Source organism: Diplotaxodon limnothrissa, linkage group LG2 (assembly GCF_057381915.1).
Source record: "Diplotaxodon limnothrissa isolate DT_005_m linkage group LG2, D_limnothrissa_male_GT1.1, whole genome shotgun sequence".
NCBI lineage: Eukaryota > Metazoa > Chordata > Actinopteri > Cichliformes > Cichlidae > Diplotaxodon > Diplotaxodon limnothrissa.
In genome coordinates this window covers 35,201,115-35,222,377 of record NC_140597.1, presented here as the reverse complement: position 1 = coordinate 35,222,377, position 21,263 = coordinate 35,201,115, and the positions used below count along the sequence as shown (strand labels likewise).

At 41.0% G+C, this 21,263-nt stretch overlaps 1 protein-coding gene across 3 annotated transcripts in view; it reads left to right on the top strand.

Annotated features, from left to right (window-relative positions):
• The window catches only part of macrod1 (mono-ADP ribosylhydrolase 1), a 153,112-nt gene that overhangs the window by 83,715 nt on the left and 48,134 nt on the right, over positions 1-21,263 (top strand). For 2 of the 3 annotated variants that reach the window (XM_085363006.1, XM_085362998.1), the window contains exon 5: positions 14,754-14,870. In XM_085363006.1, the coding sequence (XP_085219132.1) occupies positions 14,754-14,870 (117 nt within the window). Of the gene's footprint in view, positions 1-14,753; positions 14,871-19,085; positions 19,251-21,263 lie in introns of all 3 variants that reach the window. The other variant, XM_085363014.1, reaches the window with a different exon arrangement.

Genomic DNA, 21,263 nt, shown 5'->3' with positions numbered 1-21,263 from the left:
GTGAATGCGTCACACTGGGTGCATTAGTGCCCATGTAAAGCATGTTTATGTTGATCACTGTGGTTTAGTTAATGTTTTTATTCAGTTAAATTTAACCACAGCAGCTGTTTTCATTGTAAACATTTCCACCGACCAGCTGAACGAGCCAACATTAAGAGCCACCATCTGAATCTGTCTATTCTCTCTTTCTGTGCCACTCTGCACCATTTCCCCCCCCTTGCTCAGTTGATTTCCCTCATTTCTTATTGTATGTATTTTTCTGTCTCCACCTCCCTTTTCAGCTCTGTCCTTTGGGGTTTGCTAAGGCAGATAGAGCCTGGAGTAGGTGTTAATTAGAGATAGGTAAGGGTAGTGACAAGAGGAAGAATGGAACAAACAAGAGAGAGGGAGGGAAACGATGCTTAGAGAAAGAAGACGAGAAAGACGAGAGTGATGACGGCCACTTGGGATCGACAGATGCAAGCGGAGGGCCAAGTGGGGAAAAAACACACACACAAAAATCATTTACTATACATCTACATTTGCCAGGATCACACTCTGCACTGAGTAACCATGCATTCATTCATTCAGCTTTAGTGAGTTGTTTTTTCCATCAAAGGTGAGGCAACAAAAGGTCTTTACGGTTCTTTACCTCTCAGTCTCAAGGGTACCTGGGTAAATGTCATTCAGTTAGATCAAACGCACACCTGTCGACATTGTTTTTCGCACTTCAATCTGGAGGAGTGCTGAGCTGATGCAGTGCATCAACAACAAACTCAAGGGCAGGAAATTAACCTTTTTTTATGTCCACTGGCTGCTGTTGCTAATTTATTCCTGAGCTTATCTGCTATTTCAACATTTCACTGCTTTGATTGATTTTCTAAATGGAACAGAAAGCCAAGATGATAGAGGTTTAGTCAGCCAGACAGTTACCATTATCTTTGTATAAACATTTATTCATGTAGACATGAACATATATCAGTTTAATCTCTGAATGGATGCTGTTAAAATTGTTAGAGCCAACACAGATTCTTCTTCTAGGTCACCATATGTCAGTGCGTACCTTTGGGATGAATGGCACGCTAAAGTGTTTTTTCACTGGCATGTGGCCTCCAAGAAGTATCAGCTTTCACTGATACAGCGTGCAGCTGTTTTCTGCATTTCAAGACATTGTAAACAATCTTTAAGGATGAAAACTACAGTTTCCTTATTCATTTAGCAGGGTAGCCATGGGGTTTTAAGTGCAGTTTAACACATAAGTCAGCAGTTCGTGAACAGTGTTGTCACTCAACAGTAATTTCATAGCTTTGATACTATATTTTCAGAGCATTTTCATTCCATGGGGGGAATTTATTTCCTTATCTATGAGCATTCTGCCTTCATTCTGATTTCAACTGCACACCTGTGAAGTTTCCCGACTGGACTGTACACCTTTATGCTCACCGTTGTGGCCCTTTTGAACAGCGACAAATACTGAAAGTGACTTTAATCACTGTATCACTTTGCTTCCTGTTATAATTTTTTCCACTTCTGTATCAGTGATAATGCAGAGGATTTTTTTTGAGTGGGGACATCTGTTGTTCAGGAGGAGACTGCCGCAAGTCCAGGAAACATTGAGTGCCAGTATGAATGGTGACCAAGCTGTGACGACGACACAGCGGGCATGCAACACAATAAATTACCTTAAAAGGGGATTTAGGTGATGTAGGAGAGACGAGCCGTGATGTAGTGACAAGATTATATAGCTTTAAAATTATATAGCACTCTTCTATATATTTGAGCATTCAGAACAACTTGTATTGCATGGCACACTGGCTTCCTTTTTCAGCTCTGAAGATTGCACGTTGGTCACCCACCACACTTCTATTACAATAAGCAGTAAAGAAATTGGTATCACAAGAACCAAACCCCTGAAACGAAGTTTGTGAACCCAGACGCAGGTTGCCTGGTTGGTAATTTTCCTGTTACATGCAGAGCAATCACAGAAGCCAGCAAAAAAACACTTTTCAAGTAAAAATCGTCTATGAGCAAAATATTAAGATAGAAATTGAGATCTGGAATTCAGCTTTAAGCACTTGTCAAACCAAATCATGTGATCATACATTCAAAACCCTCACTTGCTGTGATGTTCCGGTTTCATAATAACAAGTTACTGATCAAACAGAGACACAGTTACAGACACACAGACAGTTGCTGTCAGAGATCCTGCTCTGGGTCTGTAGGGACAGATTGCACAGGATGTGAGCCAGCCACAAAGACACTGCCGGCTTATGATTGGTTTAGGTTTTAAGACAGTGCACAATAGATGAGCACAGTCCCAATTAAAATTTCATCCACTTGCATTTTTTCATTTCGATGGGGAAACACGAAAGAAAATGTTGCACAGCTAAAAAATTCAGGCTGAAATTGCATGAGATGACATCTGTAATCAATCCTCAAGAACAACGATGGAGTTTGAAACCCGGTACTGGAAGTCTCTCGGCTCTCGTCCTTGTGTGTCTGCAGCCCTTTTTGGGTTTTTTTTTTTTGCTTTCTCCTTGTCTGGATGGGGAGAAAAATACAGGCGGAGAAGAATAGGCTTGTCTGCTTGGCTTTCAGAACAAATGAACAGGAGAGCATGTATTGTGAATGAAGGGAGAGAATTTTGGAGCATGGAGATGAGACTAGAGACAAAGAGCACTTAGTGTACCTTCCGCATGCAGACAGTGCTGTCAGCCGCATACATAAATTCATCTGTTTCACTGCTGTTAGCAACACTCATATATGCGTGTGCGTGCGTGCGTGTCTGTGTGCGCAAGAGTTCACGGTAGTAACACTTAACAGGTTGCGCTGCATTTGTTTGTGAGTTCAAGTTTGCACATATACACAGGTGCCTATACAGAATCGTAGGAGAGGCAGCGTGCGTGTTTGTGCGTCCATCCACCACCAGAACCATCCTTAATGTTGCCTTGGCAACAAGCTGACTGAAGTAAATGAGTGTCCCGGCTCTGCTGAGGGATTGTGGGAAAGCAATATGCCAGCGTTCCGCCCCATTAGTTTGACAGACAGCCTGTTTGGCCTATAAGAGGTCAGCTGGCAAGGGCAATCGTATTAGTATTCCATAGGAGAGACTTCAGGATTGGTTTTACTCTTATGCCAAGCTACCCATGAGTGTGTGTTTTCTTATGTGTGGATGTGTTTGTTGAGGGTGGGCGGTTTGAGGTAAAGCTTGTCGTGGCACAGAACAATAGCAGAGAATGTGTGTGTGTGTGTGCGAGTGTGTGTGTTTGTTTTTGTGCCCTGCTGGAGGTTGCAGGCTCCGCGCCAGGTAAGCATATCGCCAATTATCACTTCACAGTCCCCCTACATCCCCTCCCTCTCTCCCCCAGAGTCAGTCAATACAGAGCCTGCGAGGGAGATGTGATAACACCTAAACTGGTCAGCCGCCTGTTTAACAGGGTAAAGAAGCCAAAACACTAATTTCAATCCTTCCTGTATTCATCCATGCATTGCATCCTTTTAATCTATTCCTCTCTGGAACCCTGCTTAACATTCATCTCTCCCTTCTTTGTTTTTAGTCTCACCCACTCTTTTCACCTACATACCTTTTATTTATTTATTTGTTTTACACTTGATCCCCTTCCAAAGCCATTTCTTTTTGTCCAACTGTGCTCTTCAGTCTCCCGTCTCGTCGTTCTCTGTCTGTGTGTGAGTGTCTCTCCATTCCCCATTGTTTTTTTTAATTTATTTATTTATTTTTTTGTTTGTGCACTCCATCTCTGATTCCCCAAAAGACCAAGCTTCAATAGCAGAAAACGGTGAAGTGATATTTAGTATGATAATCAAGGCTAAATTATGAATTTTGCATGATTTTTTTTTTTTAGGATGAAAATTAATTTGGCATATTTCATGTTTTGTGTGTTTTTGTGTGTCTAGTGATATAAATGTGTTCCCTGGTTATTGTGTTATAATCGGTTGATGTCTATTGGTTGCATTAGGTGTAGCCAATTAAGACTAATGGTCGAGTAGTTCACATGCTTCATTTGCACAGAGTCAGTGGAGTATGAACAACAAGTATCCTTTGACACCAAACTCATTGCTCGTTTTAAATGACTCGGTGTCTAAGTGGCTTATAAAGACCTGATATTGGTGGTATTTTTTATTAAGGCAATGTCAGTTTGACTTTTTTTGCTTCCCAAGAAAAGTGATTTTCATTTGTGATGAATTTATTTATTTTTTACATTCATAAGCATAAACAATACAGACAAACAGCCTTTACAAAATCCAGTTCCTATGCAATAAAAGACCAAAAGGAAATCAACAGAAACATATAAATTACATAAATCAATTAGAGTGAGGCTTCAGACTGCTGGAATATTATTGTTGTGTCTGAAATCCCTGCCTTGTACTAGAATTGTACTAGAGAAGACAGTATCACGACCAAAATGTTTGCAATAAATTCAGTCAGATTAATAATAATATTGGGAAGATGAGAAGTTCAGTCATTCAAGAGGCTCAGAGTAGCGCCACTACTCCTCTATGTCAAAAGGAGCCAGTTGAGGTGGTTCGGGCATCTTATTGGGGTGCCTCTTGGCCGCCTCCTGGGTGTTCCTGGCATGTACCACTAGAAGGACCCCCCGGGCCAGGCCCAGGACATGCTGAAAAGATGTATTTCTTGACTGACCTGGAAATGCCTCAGTGTTATTGTAGAGAGACACATAACAGACAAGTTGTACTCTTCAGCATAGACTGACTAAGACTGATTTCAAGGTATTGGCAGTCTGCCTGCGTTTATAAAGTAGGCAGCAAAGGTAAGGAATAATTGCTAATCTGTCTGAGAGTGGCTGCATCAGATTGGAGATCTGTGCAACTGCCTCGTGATCAAAAGTGGTTAGCCAGAAATTGAGGGTGTTACAAACTTAATCTCTGGGGAAGTTTGTTACTAGAACTACTTGCAATTGGTCTCTTACAGCAAGAAATTTCAGTGCAGTCACTGAGCAAACACTGGTTATTATTTTTGAATCCCCTACTGGCAAGGATGCTTCCATGCTATTGTTACTCTGTATTGGGACTGAGCCATGAGCAACTCAGGTTCAAGTGCTGTAAAAGTTACAAGTTAATGTAGTTAGAATCAAACGCATCAAGTCCCTAGAAATAAAGGAGGTCATGAAATTCACATTGATCTATCCTGGGTCCTATATTCAGATCAGTTAAAGACAGCAGTCATGAAAAGTTTTATTTTCAACATCAGTAGAAGTGGTTGCAGCCTGCTTACATCATAAATCTTACTGACATCTGATATTTTCTGGAAATCAATAACAAACCTCCTAAAAGAGCAACAATAGAGAGCAAGAGCTCCACGGTGAAAATAGACAGTAAAAAAAAGTGAAACCTCACAATTCTCTCCCAAGTGCTTCTCTTATAACACTCATTGTTTTCCAACTGTGTATGTGTGTGTCAAAGAACGGCATGTTTCAGTATGAGGGCGTACAAAATTACAGGCATACTTTATAGTACTTGTGGTGAGTAGAAAAAACTTCCTACCAGCTCCTCTGATTATTAATCGTGTATAAAAAGTTATAAAGTAACCCTTAGCTATTAAACAACAATGGATGTTAAAAAGTTTTAGAAAAAACTTTTAATAGCTAACTTGATCAACAGGAAGAATACATTATAAATGTGAAAGAAGCCATTTCTGTTGTGATAAAGTCAACACCTGCGCTGTAATGACATTTCTCTGGTGGCCTGCTGAGGCTAATCTACCGAACACCTCGTCACCATATCAAAAACCACTCATTACATTACATAATGGCACCTAACAGGCTCACCGTTAAATAGGTTATTATTGCACTTGATCACACTAACATTAGTCTGTTATGCTGGTAATTCATCTTTAGGTAGGCATAGATTTCTGCATCAAATTGCAAAGAATAGGCAATAGTTTTGTTTTGTTTTTAAATAAAACTTAAAAGCACTCATTACAGCTTTCTGGTTGTACTAGAGGAAGTCATTAGACTTTATTCCTTGGGGACTATAAATGAACAAGTTGTTCTCACCCCCAGATTTTCATGTACTGAAACTTGACCACAACCTTTTGGCTTTAGATTGCGCTGTTCTGGCTACCCATCCAGCTTCATTTTCAACCTGCGGTGCAGTCCAGTCCAGTTCAGTACATCTGAGCAACTGCTGTCATCACTGCTGGACATGGGTAACCATGACAGCCATGAAACTAGCAGAGAAGTTTGTTGTAGATGTAAAAAGTTCTTGTTACTGCTACATGGATTGATATTTATATAGCGTTTTATAGCTTAACAGAGCAGTCAAAGCACTTTTTAAATACAATCCACATTCACCCTTTCACACATTCATACAGCATCTTATTTTATACTTTCAATAACTTTCTAACTACCTTACACACTCACACTCCAGTGTATCGCAGGCTTTTGGGGGTTCAGTATCTTTCAACATGTGGGCTGAAGGAGCCAGGGATTGACCCGCTGACCTTCCCATTGGTAGATTACATCCTCTACAGTAGATACTAGCTGTCCTCCTTTGTTAGGCGAGAAACTCAAATCAAACATTAGCCATAGTTGTTGTTTAGTCTGCGTATTGTTAGATGTCTGGAGGTCCGCATGTCTAATCTGCTACCATAAGAAATTGCAACAATGTTGGAAATAAAAAATCATATTTATGCACGTTTCGTGTGTTAGAGTCATGACTTTCAGTGAGGAGGAAGAGGGTGACATTTGATCCAGATACAGGTTGCATGGTCTCTTCCACCTGTGCTTTCATTTCTTTGATCAAGGAGACTCCTTCTTAGATTATAAAACTTAGGTATTTTCCTTCTTCATATCTTGAGTTTGAAGGTGCAGACAAAAATTTAAAATTGCCTCCGCTGCAAATGAACAGTTGGTATGATGCTCCATTTCTGAAGGAAAAGACTTTTTCGCCGTTTATTTCTGAATACCGTATATTTTTTTTCTCTGTGAAATAACCTCAAAAAACAACTACCTTTACCCTTAAAATATGACAAAATTTGATCTGTACCCTGCCTCTTGCCCTGTGACAGCTGGAATAGGCTCCAGCACCCCCCACAACCCTGAAAAGGATAAGCGGATGGATAAATGAATGGGTCTCAGTGAGAATCGGCTGGTGTGAAATGCGTGGCAATACATCCAATAGTTGTTCAGATATCACATTGTGAAGTGAGTTGACCACTTGGCAGCTGTTATAGCTCACCAAAACCACAAGTACATTATAGATGCTGGTCTCAAATTATATGTGTGGAATACTAGTATAATACTAATAGTGGTGGAAACTCATAGAAAACACATGCAAGACAATTCTTTTGTTCGCCTTTCTACTATTTTTAAAAAAAGGCAAATATTTCTGGCAGAAAAATGATTTTGGTCTAGAAACTCAACAAATCCACTCATATTGTTTTCTAGAGCGATATTGGTGCCCATAAGCGACTCTTACATAGCCGTCTGCATTGACAAGGTACTGCTGGTGCCGCTTTGCTTCAAGCACATCTTTCATTTGCTTCCCCCTCTGCTCATGAGTTCCCCCCCTTCATATTTCTGGCACCATTCAAGTGACAGAACAGTGTCTGAATCTACTCAGTAGCATGCAGTGCTCATGCTGGGCTATTACACTGGCTCCCATGGAGTCAGAAGTTACTGTAGACTGAAAGAAAGCTAACATGGTCTGTGTTCAGTGAGTGCAGTGACAGGGATAGCTTGTCTGTGTTAAAGAGGTGGGAGTCATGGAGTGGTTAAATAGGTGTATGGATATTTATTAACCATACTCACCAGGTTCAGGTTCTTTTGTCTGCCTCCTATCATCTCCATTTAGCAAGGAGCAATCTAATTTAAACATGATAATATCAAAGCTGCCTTTTGCTAAATGGAAAAAGCAACTCATGTGAAAGAAAATATGTTGAGCATGACATTAAAATGATCTTATTTGGAGCTAAAAGGACAGGAAGTGCTGGTTTCTGGGATTAAAAAGTCATCTTTTGTGTGTCTCCGTGGGCGTGTTTCTTTCCTCTTTGGTTTTTTTGTGTCCCTGTGTGACTCGCCACATAAGAATGTGATTGGTCACTTCATAGAAAGGCTTTAGATCTGGGGACTTGAACTCAGAAGGCCTGCGCAGTCATTCATCCATGCCAGTAATAGGCTAACACCTTAGCACTGGGGATCTAAAATCAGATTTCGGCAGCCCCCTTGGCCCTGCGCCTGATGTAAGGGGTCATTGTAACAAGCGGAAATCAGCAGTTCGCCATCCTTTGTAGTCACATTAAACTCCCAAATTAAATGTATTCCAAACAGTGTTTCTGTGCCAGGACACGTGTTCCTTAATTTTGGCATTCAGCGGTATTTAAAGCTGTATGTGCACCCATGCATATGTGCTCTAGAGTGTGTAGCTGCATGTGTGTGTGCAAGCCTCAGTGTGGATGTTTTTCAGCTCCATTCGCAAGCTTGTATTACAGCTGTGTAAGAGTGAGGGCAGGGCAGTACTTGGGTCAAAAAGCACTGCTGTAGCTCAAGGCTATGCAGTCCACTCATAAAGACTGGAGGGGAAAAGGCCAGTTTGCACTAGTAGGCACACAGAGAGGCACATACACATTTGTGTATCTGTCAAACATGCAGCAACGAATGGAAAAAAAAAAAAGGTATTGTTGGTTTAATTTCCAAGTCAGTTCCTTTTCTTTTTTTTATGTTGTTTTTATTGCTTGTTTCTTTTTCTCCCTCCAGACTATTTTTACATCTGCTACTCTTGCTTATTCCCCTCCCCTCCTCCCCTTCTCTCCTTTCCATCTCTCTGTCTTATCACACTTGTTCTCTCTTTCAGAGTTGGCCTGCTTCAAAGTTGGTGTGCAGCGTATTTTTGTGTCACCTCAAGGACTCATCACACACACGCCACACGTACACTTGAAAATACACTCATAAATACAGTGTCCACAGCTGCACATATGCTTTGACAAGGATATACACACACAATATATCACTCACATGCGCATACACACATATCTAAGCTAGTTTCTGAGCACCCTGAGGAGGTAGCCACTGTTCAGAACTTGTTTGTCACACCCTCGCACTTGTGCTTCGCTCACAGCGTGGCCCAGTTCAACATGGCACAGCATGACATGGCACACCACGGCTCAGCGCCGCATGCGATATGCCAACTTAACACAATAATGTTCAGATAACACCAGACCCCTGCCTGGAGCGCCTCAGTTTGGCGAAACACACCGCTGTAACAGCTGGTCTGTACGCAGAGAGACAGATAAGAACCACAGGCCAATGTGCTGAGCTCTGGCATATGGATTGATGCTATTGAACTATTTTGAACCAGTGCTGACAAGTGTCACAGTGCTGTGTCGAATCCATTTCTGACATGTGCCTGATTCTGGGTTGATTTAGAATCCAAACTTTAGATTTAATATTCTAGAAAAACGACATGTTGCTCATACACGACGACCAAAGATTAATTGAATTAAAGGGATGCTTTTCATTAACACACATGAACATGTTTAAATGTCTACATATTTACTGGCAACCTATCCAGGATGTACTAGTCCTTTCAGCAATATGCCAGCTTAACACAGATAACACCAGGCCCCCGCCTGGAGCCACTCAGTTTAGCGAAACACACCGCCGTAACGTCTGGTCTGTACACAGAGAGACAGATAAGAACCAGACCTATGTGTTGAGCTCTGGCATATGGACTGATGATATTAAACTATTTTGAACAAGTGCTGACAACTATCATAGTGCGCATGTTTAAATGGCAACCTGTGCAGGGTGAACCAGTCCTCCTTCCTCGCGTCAGTGCCTGACCCCACAACCCTGAATTGTATAATGGATGGATGGATGTTTTTTCCATTGGTTGGTTATTGCTCAATTGATCAAATATAACATTATGATCACTGACAGGTGATGTTAATAACACTAATTATTTCTTCACCTGCTATAAGGTGGGATATATTAGGGAGCAAATGAACATTTTGACCTCAAAGTTAATGTGTTAGTAGCAGAACAAATGGGCAAGTGTAAGGATTTGAGTAAGTTTGACAAGGGCCAAACAGTGATGTTAGATAGCTGAGTCAGAGCGTGTCCAAACTGCAACTCTTGTGGGGTGTTACCAGTCTGCAGTGGTCAGTATCTATCAAAAGCCGTCCAAGGAAGGAACATTGGTGAACCACTCACAGAGTTATGGACACCCAAGGCTCACTGATGCCCGTGGGGTCTTATCCAACAGAAGAGCTACTGTAGCTCAAAATGCTGGTTCAGTAGAAGAGTGTCAGAATACACAGTGCATTGCAGTTTTTTGCATATGGGGCTGCATAACTGCAAACTAGTCTGAGTACCTGTGCTGACCCCTGTCCACCGAAAAGTCCTAACAAAGGGCATGTAAGCATCAGAAGTGGACTACGTAGCAATGGAAGCAGGTGGCCTGGTCTGATCAATCGCGTTTTCCTTTTTTTTACATGTCGATGGCCGGGCGTGTGTTAGTCACTTACACTTACAGCATAGTACACCTCGCACCAGGATGTACTATGCTTTGGGCAGTGCTCTGCTGGGAAACCTTGGGTCCTGCCATCCATGTGTTACTCCTACCTAACCATTGTTGCAGACCATGCACACCCTTTCATGGAAATAGTATTCCCCGATGGCTCTGGCCTCTTTCAGCACAATAATGCCCCCTGCCACAAAGCAAAACTGGCTCATAAATGGTTTAAGGAACACAGCAATGAGTTTGAGGTGCTGACTTGGCCTCCAGATTCCCAGATCTCAATCCAATCGAGCATCTGTGAAATGTGCTGGACACCTCGAATTTACAAGACTTACTGTATGTGTTACTAACACCTTGGCGTTAGATATCATAGCACATCTTGTGTGATCTAGTGGAGTCCATGCCTCAATGACCATTGCTGTTTTGGCAGCAAAGGGGAACCGACACAATATTAGGCAGGTGGTCATAATGTTGTGCCTGATCGGTGTGTATTGCTATTTGGTGTAGTCTGTTTTTAGATAGGATAGTTTCTCCTTACATGTATAATTGATATTAATAATCTCAATCTACTATATAATTAGTAACTGCACTCTAAAATAAATGTAGTGAAAGCTTCTCAAAATGTAGTGGAATAGAAGTAGAAAGTAGCATGCTGCTAGAATCACTGCTATAGAGAGAGGAGGGCGGCTGTCTGTAACAGCGCTTTCTAGAATCTGGCAAAGCTGGAAATTGATAACAAATTAGGCTCACAGTTAGTCTTCACACATTGCTTTCATTTTAAAATGTTTCTGGCAACTCATTTTAGCCTTGCAAGAGAGCTGTGGCTGTGTAAAACAAGCCAAAAGTGGATGTTAGAGTAGAAAAGATCACTTTAGTACGAGCTGGTAGGGCAATGTGTGTTATTAACCCACAAAATTTTATAGTTATAGTAATTAGAGCAGTTGTTAACTCTAGAAGAAGTTGTGCTTGACTTCACCTGAGCTCAAGGTCTCCAATACATCGGTGTATCTTTGCAGTGTGTAGGTGTGTGTGTGAGTGGAGAGGCTGCACAAAGAACACACAGATAACTGACAGTGCCATTGTCATGGATGTTGTGTTGCAGACCTTTGTTGGGGGGAAAATAAGATGCTGCTCAGGCTGGCTTTTCTAGTCTTTCTTTTGCATGTGCTCCTAAAAACACATTCACGGTTCAAACAATATTGTTCCTTACTTGTAACTGTGAGTGAAAGGCTTACCTTTCATATCACCATGGCCTTCCTCCACCGTGGTGAAGCTAAGAACCTGTTCTTTCTTGCAGTACATCGAACTGATTTTACTTATTTTCATATGAAACTTTTTCTTGGTTTAAAAACAAACAAAACCTAATTTTACATCCATTTACAGCCCACTTTGAACTTGAGTGGACCGGACGAGTGAACCTCCACTTTCTCATATCTCAATATAAGATAAAGAAGTGCAATTTCAACAGTGCATCTTAGTTTTTCTACATGATGAATGGGTAAAGTTACAGTGTTGCATGTTTTTGTTTTATAAAACAACAAAGTGTAAAATTTCTAGTAGACATTGAAAAACAGGAACTTTTCTGTCATTGAACTATTTAACTCAGGGGTGTCAAACTCCAGGCCTCGAGGGCCGGTGTCCTGCAGGTTTTAGATATCGACCTGGGTCAACACACATGAATCAAATGATTAGTTCATTACCAGGCCTCTGGAGAACTTCAAGACATGTTGAGGAGGTAATTTAGCCATTTAAATCAGTCGTGTTGGATCAAGGACGCATCTAAAACCTGCAGGACACTGGCCCTTGAGGCCTGGAGTTTGACACCCCTGATTTAACTAATACCTACACCACCAATTACTTTGGTGTAGTATGAATATCTGTGGGGGAGGTCTTTATCTGCAGGAAAAGCTGTAAAACATATAGAAACACAGGGTTTTATGTTTTACACACCTGATTTAGAGTATACACCCACTGTACACTTTATTAGGTACACCTTGCTAGTACTGGGTTGTAACCCTTTAGCCTTCATAGCTGTATTAATTCATCATTTATTCAACAAGCTGCTGGAAACATTCCTCACACATTTTGGTCATTTTTGACATGACAACATCAGACAGTTGCTGCAGATTTGTGGGCTGCATATCCACGACGTGAATCTTCTATTCTACCACTTCCCAAACGTGCTCTATTGGATTGAGATTTGCTAACTGTTGAGGCCTGAGTGTAGTGTCATGTCTCATTGGCATGTTGAGTAAACAAGTTTCGGATGATTTTACCTTTGTGACACGATGTGTATCCTGCTGGACGCAGCAGTTATAAGATGGGCACACTGTGGTCATAAAGGGATGAACATGGTCGGCAAAAACGCAGAGACAGGCTGTGGTGTTTCACTGATGCTTAATTGGTGCTAAGGGGGCCAGAGTGTGCTGAGAAAGTCTCCCTTACCTCAATTACACTACCAGTAGCCTGAGCTGTTGATAAAGGCACATGGATTAATGTTTAATGGTGTTCATGCTAAATTGTGACCCTGTCATCTGAATGTTGCAGCAGAAATCAAAACTCATTAAACCAGGAGATACTTTTCAAATCTTTTTAGTCTTGGTGAGCCTGTGTGAATTGTAGTCTCAGTCTCCTTTTCTTAGCTGACAGTGGTTACACCCGGTGTGGTCTTCTGCTGCTCTACTCCATGTGTTGTGCAATCAGAGATGCTCTTCTGTATATCTAGGTTTTAATGAGTGGTTGTTTGACTTACTACTGCCTTCCTATCAGCTTAGAGCAGTCTGACCATTCTCCTCTAGTATCAACAGGGCTTTTTTGCCCAGAGAACTGATTTTCACTGAATATTTAACTTAAAAAAAACAATATTTTCTGTAAACACTAGAGAGGGATCTGTGTGAAAATCCCAGTAGAGCAACAGTTTCTGAAATATTTGGGGCAGCACGTCTGGCACCAACGTTCAAAGTCACTTTAATCACCTTTCTTCCTCATTCTGATGCTCGCTTTGAACTTCACTGGATTGACCTGACCATGCCTACGCACCTCAAAGTACTGACTTGAGTACAGTTATGTATCACAAGGTTTGGGACAACTATGTTTTAAAATGTTTGGTAAAAAATAATGAAGTGATTTATAGTCAGTAAATTAGGTGAGCATTTCCTGAGGTTTTCCTCACTCTTGACTTTTATCTAAGGATAATCGTGATCTTTCCCAAAATCATTAGAAAGCATAGAATAGCATTAGTCATCATTATTCAAACAAATGAAATATGTTTTCAGCAAACAGGTGTTTTACTTTCATTAAAAACCACCCGTGGGTGTTCTGTTGGCCTCGGCTGTTAAGCTAAAGCCCGTGAACCACAATGTCCCAAAAGGTTTCACGATATGTTAATAAAAGAAATGTAAAAACGCCACAGAAGAACCTGAATGCTGAAAAATGGGAATATGTAAATGTAATTTCTGGAAGACTTGGTTGGACCTCCAGCTTATTCCTCCTCTTCACCCCAGCTGATCAGTGATCAATGAGTCAATCAAATCACAGAAAATCTACGTTATTACGGTTACTGTTATAGTGTCTCTGTGGATGGATTATTGTTTTACATGATTTTAAAAGCTCATTTGTTGAAGTTTGATATTTTTAGTGCTTTTTTTCCTTGAAGTGTGAATTAGACGCATTAAATTCTTCTTTCTCGCTTTCATAATGCTGCAAATCATAATAATAAAACTGTATCAAAATGAACTTTGAAGAAATAAGTCTGACTGCAAGGGGTGCATAGATTCTGTCTGAAAATGTAATTGGCACAGCTGTAAAATTGCTTCAGCCGCATCATTGCCCTCCTGGAAATGAACACAGTCACGGTCTTTAGATGTGGTGGGGATCAAAGACAGATACACATTTATGAATATTATGTAGATTTATGAAAATTTAATTAATAAAGAGTAATTGCCCAAAAAGTCAAAGTCAGCTGAGTCCTTAATAACACATTAAATCAAGTAATTAAGGAAGGCAACAGCCTTAAAATCCATTAAATAGACTGACATGTAGAGAGACAGATGCAAGCAGGATTAGGGGTGAAAAGTTAGTAACCTGCAGAAGCCTGGAAATTCAAGCGTTCACCGCTAATACCAACATTATCCAGGTCCTTTTAGCACTAAGCCTCGACTCCAGTAAAAGTGTCTGCTGGACTTCAAACCACACTCTGGCTGCTGTAATTAGTGAGATTGCAGGGGATTCACATAAGTAGGCCAACTTTTTTAAATCTCCTGTCGTCTCCTTTCCAGTGGACGGAGCGATCCACCGCGCTGCTGGTCCCATGCTAAAAAAGGAGTGTGCTTCGCTCAACGGCTGTAAGACAGGAGAGGCCAAGATTACCTGCGGCTACCGCCTTCCTGCAAAGTGTGAGTATAAAGTGTTTGTGTAACTTCTAGCAGCTCCGGTGAGGCTGCTTCCATGTGTTTCTGCTGGACAGCTTCCAGGTGTGAATGTGTGGGAAAGTGTAACAGGGATGCAGGATGATGTGGAAAAAGAGTTGCACTGTTGAGTCTTTCTAGAAAAACGAAGGTTAAACTGCTTCATGAATTTAAAAAATGGCTTTTAATAAGGAATTGGTGCTGTCTTAATATCAACAATTTCCTCTTTTAACGAATTAGTTTAAATAACTTGTGCATTTTTTTCTCTTAGAGAGGTCTTAAAGTAGCTCAGTTTCCCCTCTTTACCTCAAACCCGAGCAGCAGCACAAACTCGGATGTATCACTGAGTTCCATTTATAGCAGAGTAAATGGAACTCAATTATTAAGTGGCACTCCACTGCTGCTTGTGTAATGTGATGAAACTGTAGGGTCAACATGACAGGAGGCACTTTTCTAGGTGTTCTCCTCCAACTTTCTTCATATCTACAAGACATTTAATTAAGTAGGAGATCAGAACTCTGCATTTACATAAATCACAAAAGCTGACAGTCACTTTATTTTATTTTAGCCATTTAATTTTATTTTAAAAACCCTGAAAAACACAGTTATTGGGACATAAATAAGCCTCTAACTATAATATATTTATTTGTGTTATTTTTTTGCTATAAAAATACTCCCTTAAAGTTTGGAGCCAGTCCTAATATCTTTATATTTTAAGCAAACCTTTGTGGGGATACAGTATATAAGCCAAAAATCTGAGTTTCTATAATTTTAACAAGCTTGATCGTCAACACAGCCTGAACTGTCTTAGACGAGCTTTTTTGTGATAGCTTGAAGTACGGTACTGTGCAAAAGTCTTGAGCCACACCACCCCTTTCTTTATATTTTCCTTCCAAGGAGCCAGACTTTCTCTGTTTCTCTGGGCTTTCTGAAGTTCTTTTTACACTTTTTCACCACTAATTTTTGGTTTTCATGGGAATTTTTGCTTTTTTGGTAAACCAAATTGACCCATAAACCATTCAAGAATAAAAAAGGAGCACCTATCTTACGCGTTGTCCACATATGACAGACCATTTTAAATGGTATCTTTAGGCACTTTGTTACAAGCAACCTGTCAAAAAAAGCATAATTTGTTCCCATTTCTTTAGTTGAATTTGAGGAATAATGCAGACTATAAAACAGCTTGACAGACATAAAATAATGTTTTTGCACCAACAAGGTGATTCCCAAGAGCTATTAACTGAAAACGTGGCATATCTCAGAATGTGTCCTTATAAAATGAGGAAAAATGGACAAGTGGAGGACAAAAGAAGAAGTGTCAGGTCTAAAAAAAATATCCACAGCAGATGAAAAGTATCTGAAAGTCATGTTCTTAAGAAAGTCCTGACACAGGACCTGAGAGACGCATCTGGCCTTCAGCTGATGTGTCTACTGAGGTCTTACTGAGATGAAATTATTAGCATAACAGAGAAGACAATAAGAAAACAGACATATAGTTAAGGGACAAGAATAAATCTTGCTAAATTAAAGATCATTTTATGGAAGTTTTTACTAAAAAAAAATAGAAAAAGTTTGTTGATCGGTGGTCAACAGCATCTTCAAACATTGAAGATATATACTATACTGTACATGTTTCAGGCTACTGCGTGCATTTAGATATAACCACATACTGTACAATAAACACATGAAATATTACATTTTGTTTCACAAGAGAACATTTCTTTGCACAGATCAATTTACATGCATACACAGTGCATCATTACCAAGAGGACCAGTCACAGTTGCTCGTATCTTTCTGTCTGGTTACATTTCTGCGAGGCGGAGCAGGGTAATTTGATATAGAGTTATTGGCTCGCTGAAAAACCCAGGCGATTCAGGTGATCTCCAATAATCTCTCTCTAATATTCTTGCCTGATCAAATCACAGCCTTGAATGTTAAAAATGGCAAAAAAAATTGATGGATTATTTCTCGGTTTAGTGCATGTTTAGTGTGTTAGCATTGCTTAGCTAATAATTGGGCTTTTTGCCTCAAAGCCAAACATATTTACCTTCTTCTGGCTTTAGATCAAGGAGTGTTTTTGGGCTATTTTGCTCACAAATGTCAAGAGGTTTACCGGCCACTATAGACAAACATTCATTTAGTTGTTTTCTAGGTTGGCTCACCTGTTCTTTTTAGAGTCCTGCCTCTTTACCAGTCTTGCATCTTTATCAGCTTAACTGCTTGAAACACCAAAAAACCACAAGTGAAACTCAGATTGGCAACTAATTGGCTAATATCAGCTCTGCGTGGGACTATAGTGCTAAAGGTTTATGCAAAAGATGACAAAAACTAAAAGTGTGGCAAAGAGAGGTAACTGTAATACCTTCATTATTCTAAATGGGATATTTTAAAGGAGAACTCCGCTGATTTTTATCACAGTCTGTTCACAGCTTTGGGGGACTACTGCTAAATATGGAGAGAAGGTTGGATGTGTTTGTGGCTCAGGAGTGAGCTGAGGAAAATCTGATAAACTGTCTTATAGTGATGACATCACTTGAGGCAATTTAGATTGAGGTAGGGGGGGAAATGAAAGACATCTGGGGGTGTGGAGCTGCAAAGGAGCATGACACTAATAGGTATGGAAATAATGCAGTAGCCAAGCTTTGAGCATTATAACGGCCACCCAGGTGTGAGCGTGCGTCGGTGTTTTTTTTCCGAGTGAGATTAAAGCAGCACTGAGGCTGTGTGATATCAGCTTCTGGTTCTACTGAGAGTTTAAGTTCACAGTGGCAGAGAAAAGGAAAGAAGAGAGGGGGGAAAAAAAGGAGAAGAAGCGCTGATAAAGGCGAGCTCAAGGCAGAATGGAGCGCAGGAGTAGGAAAGATAGATAAGGAAAGAGTTGGAGAGAGGAAGAAATAAATGAAGCGGCGTAGAGGAGAGGAGAGATGTGAGAGGAGCTGAAGACTGAAGGGAATTAGGGGGAGATGAGTTCTTACATTGCATTGTCTGTTCTCCTTTGTTGGTTCACTTGTTTAACTTTGAGGATGTTAGCTGTCATTTTTGTGTGCGTGTTAGCGGATGCTTGGCTGCTTGTCACTGGGTTTTTTATGAGTGCATATTTATGTGCAATTGTGTGCATTTGTTTTGCTCTCCTGTACTTAGTCATACAGCCTGTTTCACAGGCTGCGTTCGCTCATGTGTTGGTGGATACGCTGTGCCAGTGCAGTATATCCTTGCATGCGGTGGGGTCTGCCTGTCAGGTCCTATCAGTCTGGTACCTGTAACTCTGTCAGCATGAGATCTGTGTGACTGACAACTTTCTGACTCACTGACTCACTGACTAACCATGTGTGGGTGTGTGTGCGCGCACATCCACGCACACACCTTCTCGGTGTTGCACTTATGTGTGCGTGGCCTTTACCCAGCATGTGGTAAGGAGGCTGGTTCTCCCCTCCCAGACAAAATATTAAGTCCTGAGAATAATTCAACGTGCGTCTGCTCCAATGCTTAAACACTCACAACAGGGCTTGATTACCTCTCAGCAGGAGGGCGAGCGAGTCAAGACAGCAACAACAGAGGGAAAGCAAAGGAGGGATGACAAAGCAGGCAGAGGAATTCGTGAAGGCAGAGGAACAGCTGAAGAGAGAGAAATGAAAATGAAACTCGACAGGAGAGAGGCAGAAAGGTTGAGAGATGGGCTCGGTCTCAAAGGCAGCACTTTGATCTTGATTTGTATGGGCTTGCCACCAGATGTGGGATTTCAAGAGCATCTGACTCACAAGTTGCCAAATGGTCCAGAAGACCTGCTGTCAGCCCTCTATGCAGAGTGTCCATCGATGATCCCGCAGCCACTTAGCCATCAGCAGCCTGGTATCGTAACCTAGCAACACCCAGAGTGCATGCCACACTACTGCTGCTGTTTAGCAACAGTTGCGTGCAATTCGGGGAAGCTGATAAATGACAGCTGGCCCAGGTCGGAGTCAAATCTCAGCCAAAATGTAAAGGCAGTTAAATCAGAAACTGTCAGCTTTGAGGCATATGAGCCACTGTAATTAGGACTCGATTAGGAGAGGAGCCTCCTGTTTGTGTGCGCTGCTCACTTGTGAGCCCGTTAGATGCTGTAAGATGCTTCTGCACATGTGTAGGTGTGTGCAAATGTTTTTTTTTCCTCTCTTTTTTCTTTTGCCTTTTTCTTCTATTTATTTATTTTATTTTTTTTGCAGTTGCCAGACAAGGGAGCCTGGGCCAGCGTGTTGTCTGGGCGACTCATGGCCCTGAGCTCACCTGTGTACCGATAAACACAGCTGTAACCCTGCTAACTTGTTCCCCAGCCAGCTCTACTCCCAAACACACAGAGATACAGCACTGGGGACAGAAGGTGCAGGAGGGTGGGTCAAAAGATAACACAACTGGCAACTTCCCCGTTAGAAAAAGCACCCCTTGGCTTTAGTGATGTCAATAAAGAGAGCTAGAGGCTCAGACAGCAGGGGTTTTGGGCACATTTAACCCTGATTCACTCCTGTCAACCTTTGGAGGAGAAAACTGCTCTGAGACTCACAGACACCGATGTTCAGCCCAGATTATCTGGTAAAGTGGAGGGTTTTTACAGAACCACTCTTAAACCTCCCAAATTGTTTGCAGATTAAAAAAATAAACATTTTTGACATTTGGAGTTAAGATCTGGATGATTATGAAATTACAAAACAAGACTCCAAATAAAGACAACAAGCAGCCAGCTCTACTGCCTAATAGCTTTCTGTGAATGTAATGTAGCGCAGTCTGGGCAGCAGAGTAATACAATTTGAAAGGGGAAAAATATATAAAAATGTCAGACTGTGGAAAATCACCAAATAGTTTAATGACCCAGGCTGAAAGCAAACAGCTGTGCAGGTGAAGAGTAATATCAGCGTCTTTTACCTACCTGTAAACATCAGTCTGAGCACAGCATACTTATCTGCAGTGGCCTCCTACATTTTTCAGTTGAACTCACTTTGAGTTGTACTTCTAGATAAAATGGCAGCTTCTGTTTGTTTCCCACTTGTATCTGTTTTCAGCAATGTTTCTGTGTTCCCAGATCTCAGTGGTAAGTGCCATGCTATCACAGCTAATACCTGACAGTCCTGTTTTCCTTTGAGATCAGTTGAAGCAGTGTAAATGTCCAATAAGTAATTATTTCAGAAAACAAGCTAAAAATGTTAAACTGTATTTCTTATTTTCACTCCAGTAGGTCCAGAGCATCAAGATTATTTCAAGATGAGCTGACCTGAAGTTACAATTAAGGCTAAAACTATCTTGTTTATTGTGGAAAGATGCATCTTTACTACATGTTAAACTGTAACTGTTTAGCAGCTGTTTGGGTCCAGCAGGCTAGAGCTAGTACCAATGTAAGGTCTCAGGTGCACAGGTTTAGAAACCACTGATCACTGGGGAAAAATGTGTCTTCTCTGACAGTGGGAGACTGCTGGCTGTTGTCAGTAACCTCCAACACAAGCACTAGCAGATGGCTTCAGTCACCTGTACTTAGCAGATGTTTGCGAACTACCCACGAAGTGGAAGTAAAACTAAGAAAAGTGTGACTTTAACTAGAAATGTAGAGCGTTTCCCTGAAACTAAAAGTTGTGTCTTTTTGAAATGTGTGGTGATAAAGAACAACTTCTACTTAAAAGGCAATTTTTTCCAGTATATCTCAAGCTAGTGAGTATTTGCAGACAGGTCACCATCTTCCATGCAAACATGGGCAATTTGGTAATCTCCTAGCAACCAAAGCAATCACAAGGAGGTAGATGCACCTGATTTCAACAGGTGACAGCCAGCATCTCCAGCAACCACTCATCAATTTATCCAATCTTCATGTGTAGAATCATTACAGGTGAAACTATATGCTTTTCTAGCTACAAGACAGACTCTTACAGTGTTCAAACCTGAAGGCAGTGTAGCTCACTGTGGCTTGCTTCTCCACCCCAAAATGAAAGTTCAAGGGTTGCTGGAGTGTGCACTGCAAATGCACAATTGGAAACGGCCAGAATGGGAGAGCTTAAATTGGTCCAGGACTTCATAAGGAGACAACCTCAAAGGAGTTGTCTGCCAAATTGAAATCTGCTACAGCTTTAGATTTTTAAGGGTCGAGTTGTGAAACTTATTGCAACTTGTACAGGTGCAACTACTTCCTGTGGAAACACTATTAACATACATTTGTAAATATGAGCCTGAATTTGCACCAAGTTAATCACAGAACGGCTCATTTTAAATGTAGGTCCTACACATATTTATCACACCTTTTTTTTCTAGATCCCAGCCCCTCCCCCCAAATAACACTTTTAATGTATCCTGCGCCTCAGTAAACCGTGGTAAACTTTTTAGTATTACTTGCAGATATTACTTTCTGGTGTCTCTTGTGCCAA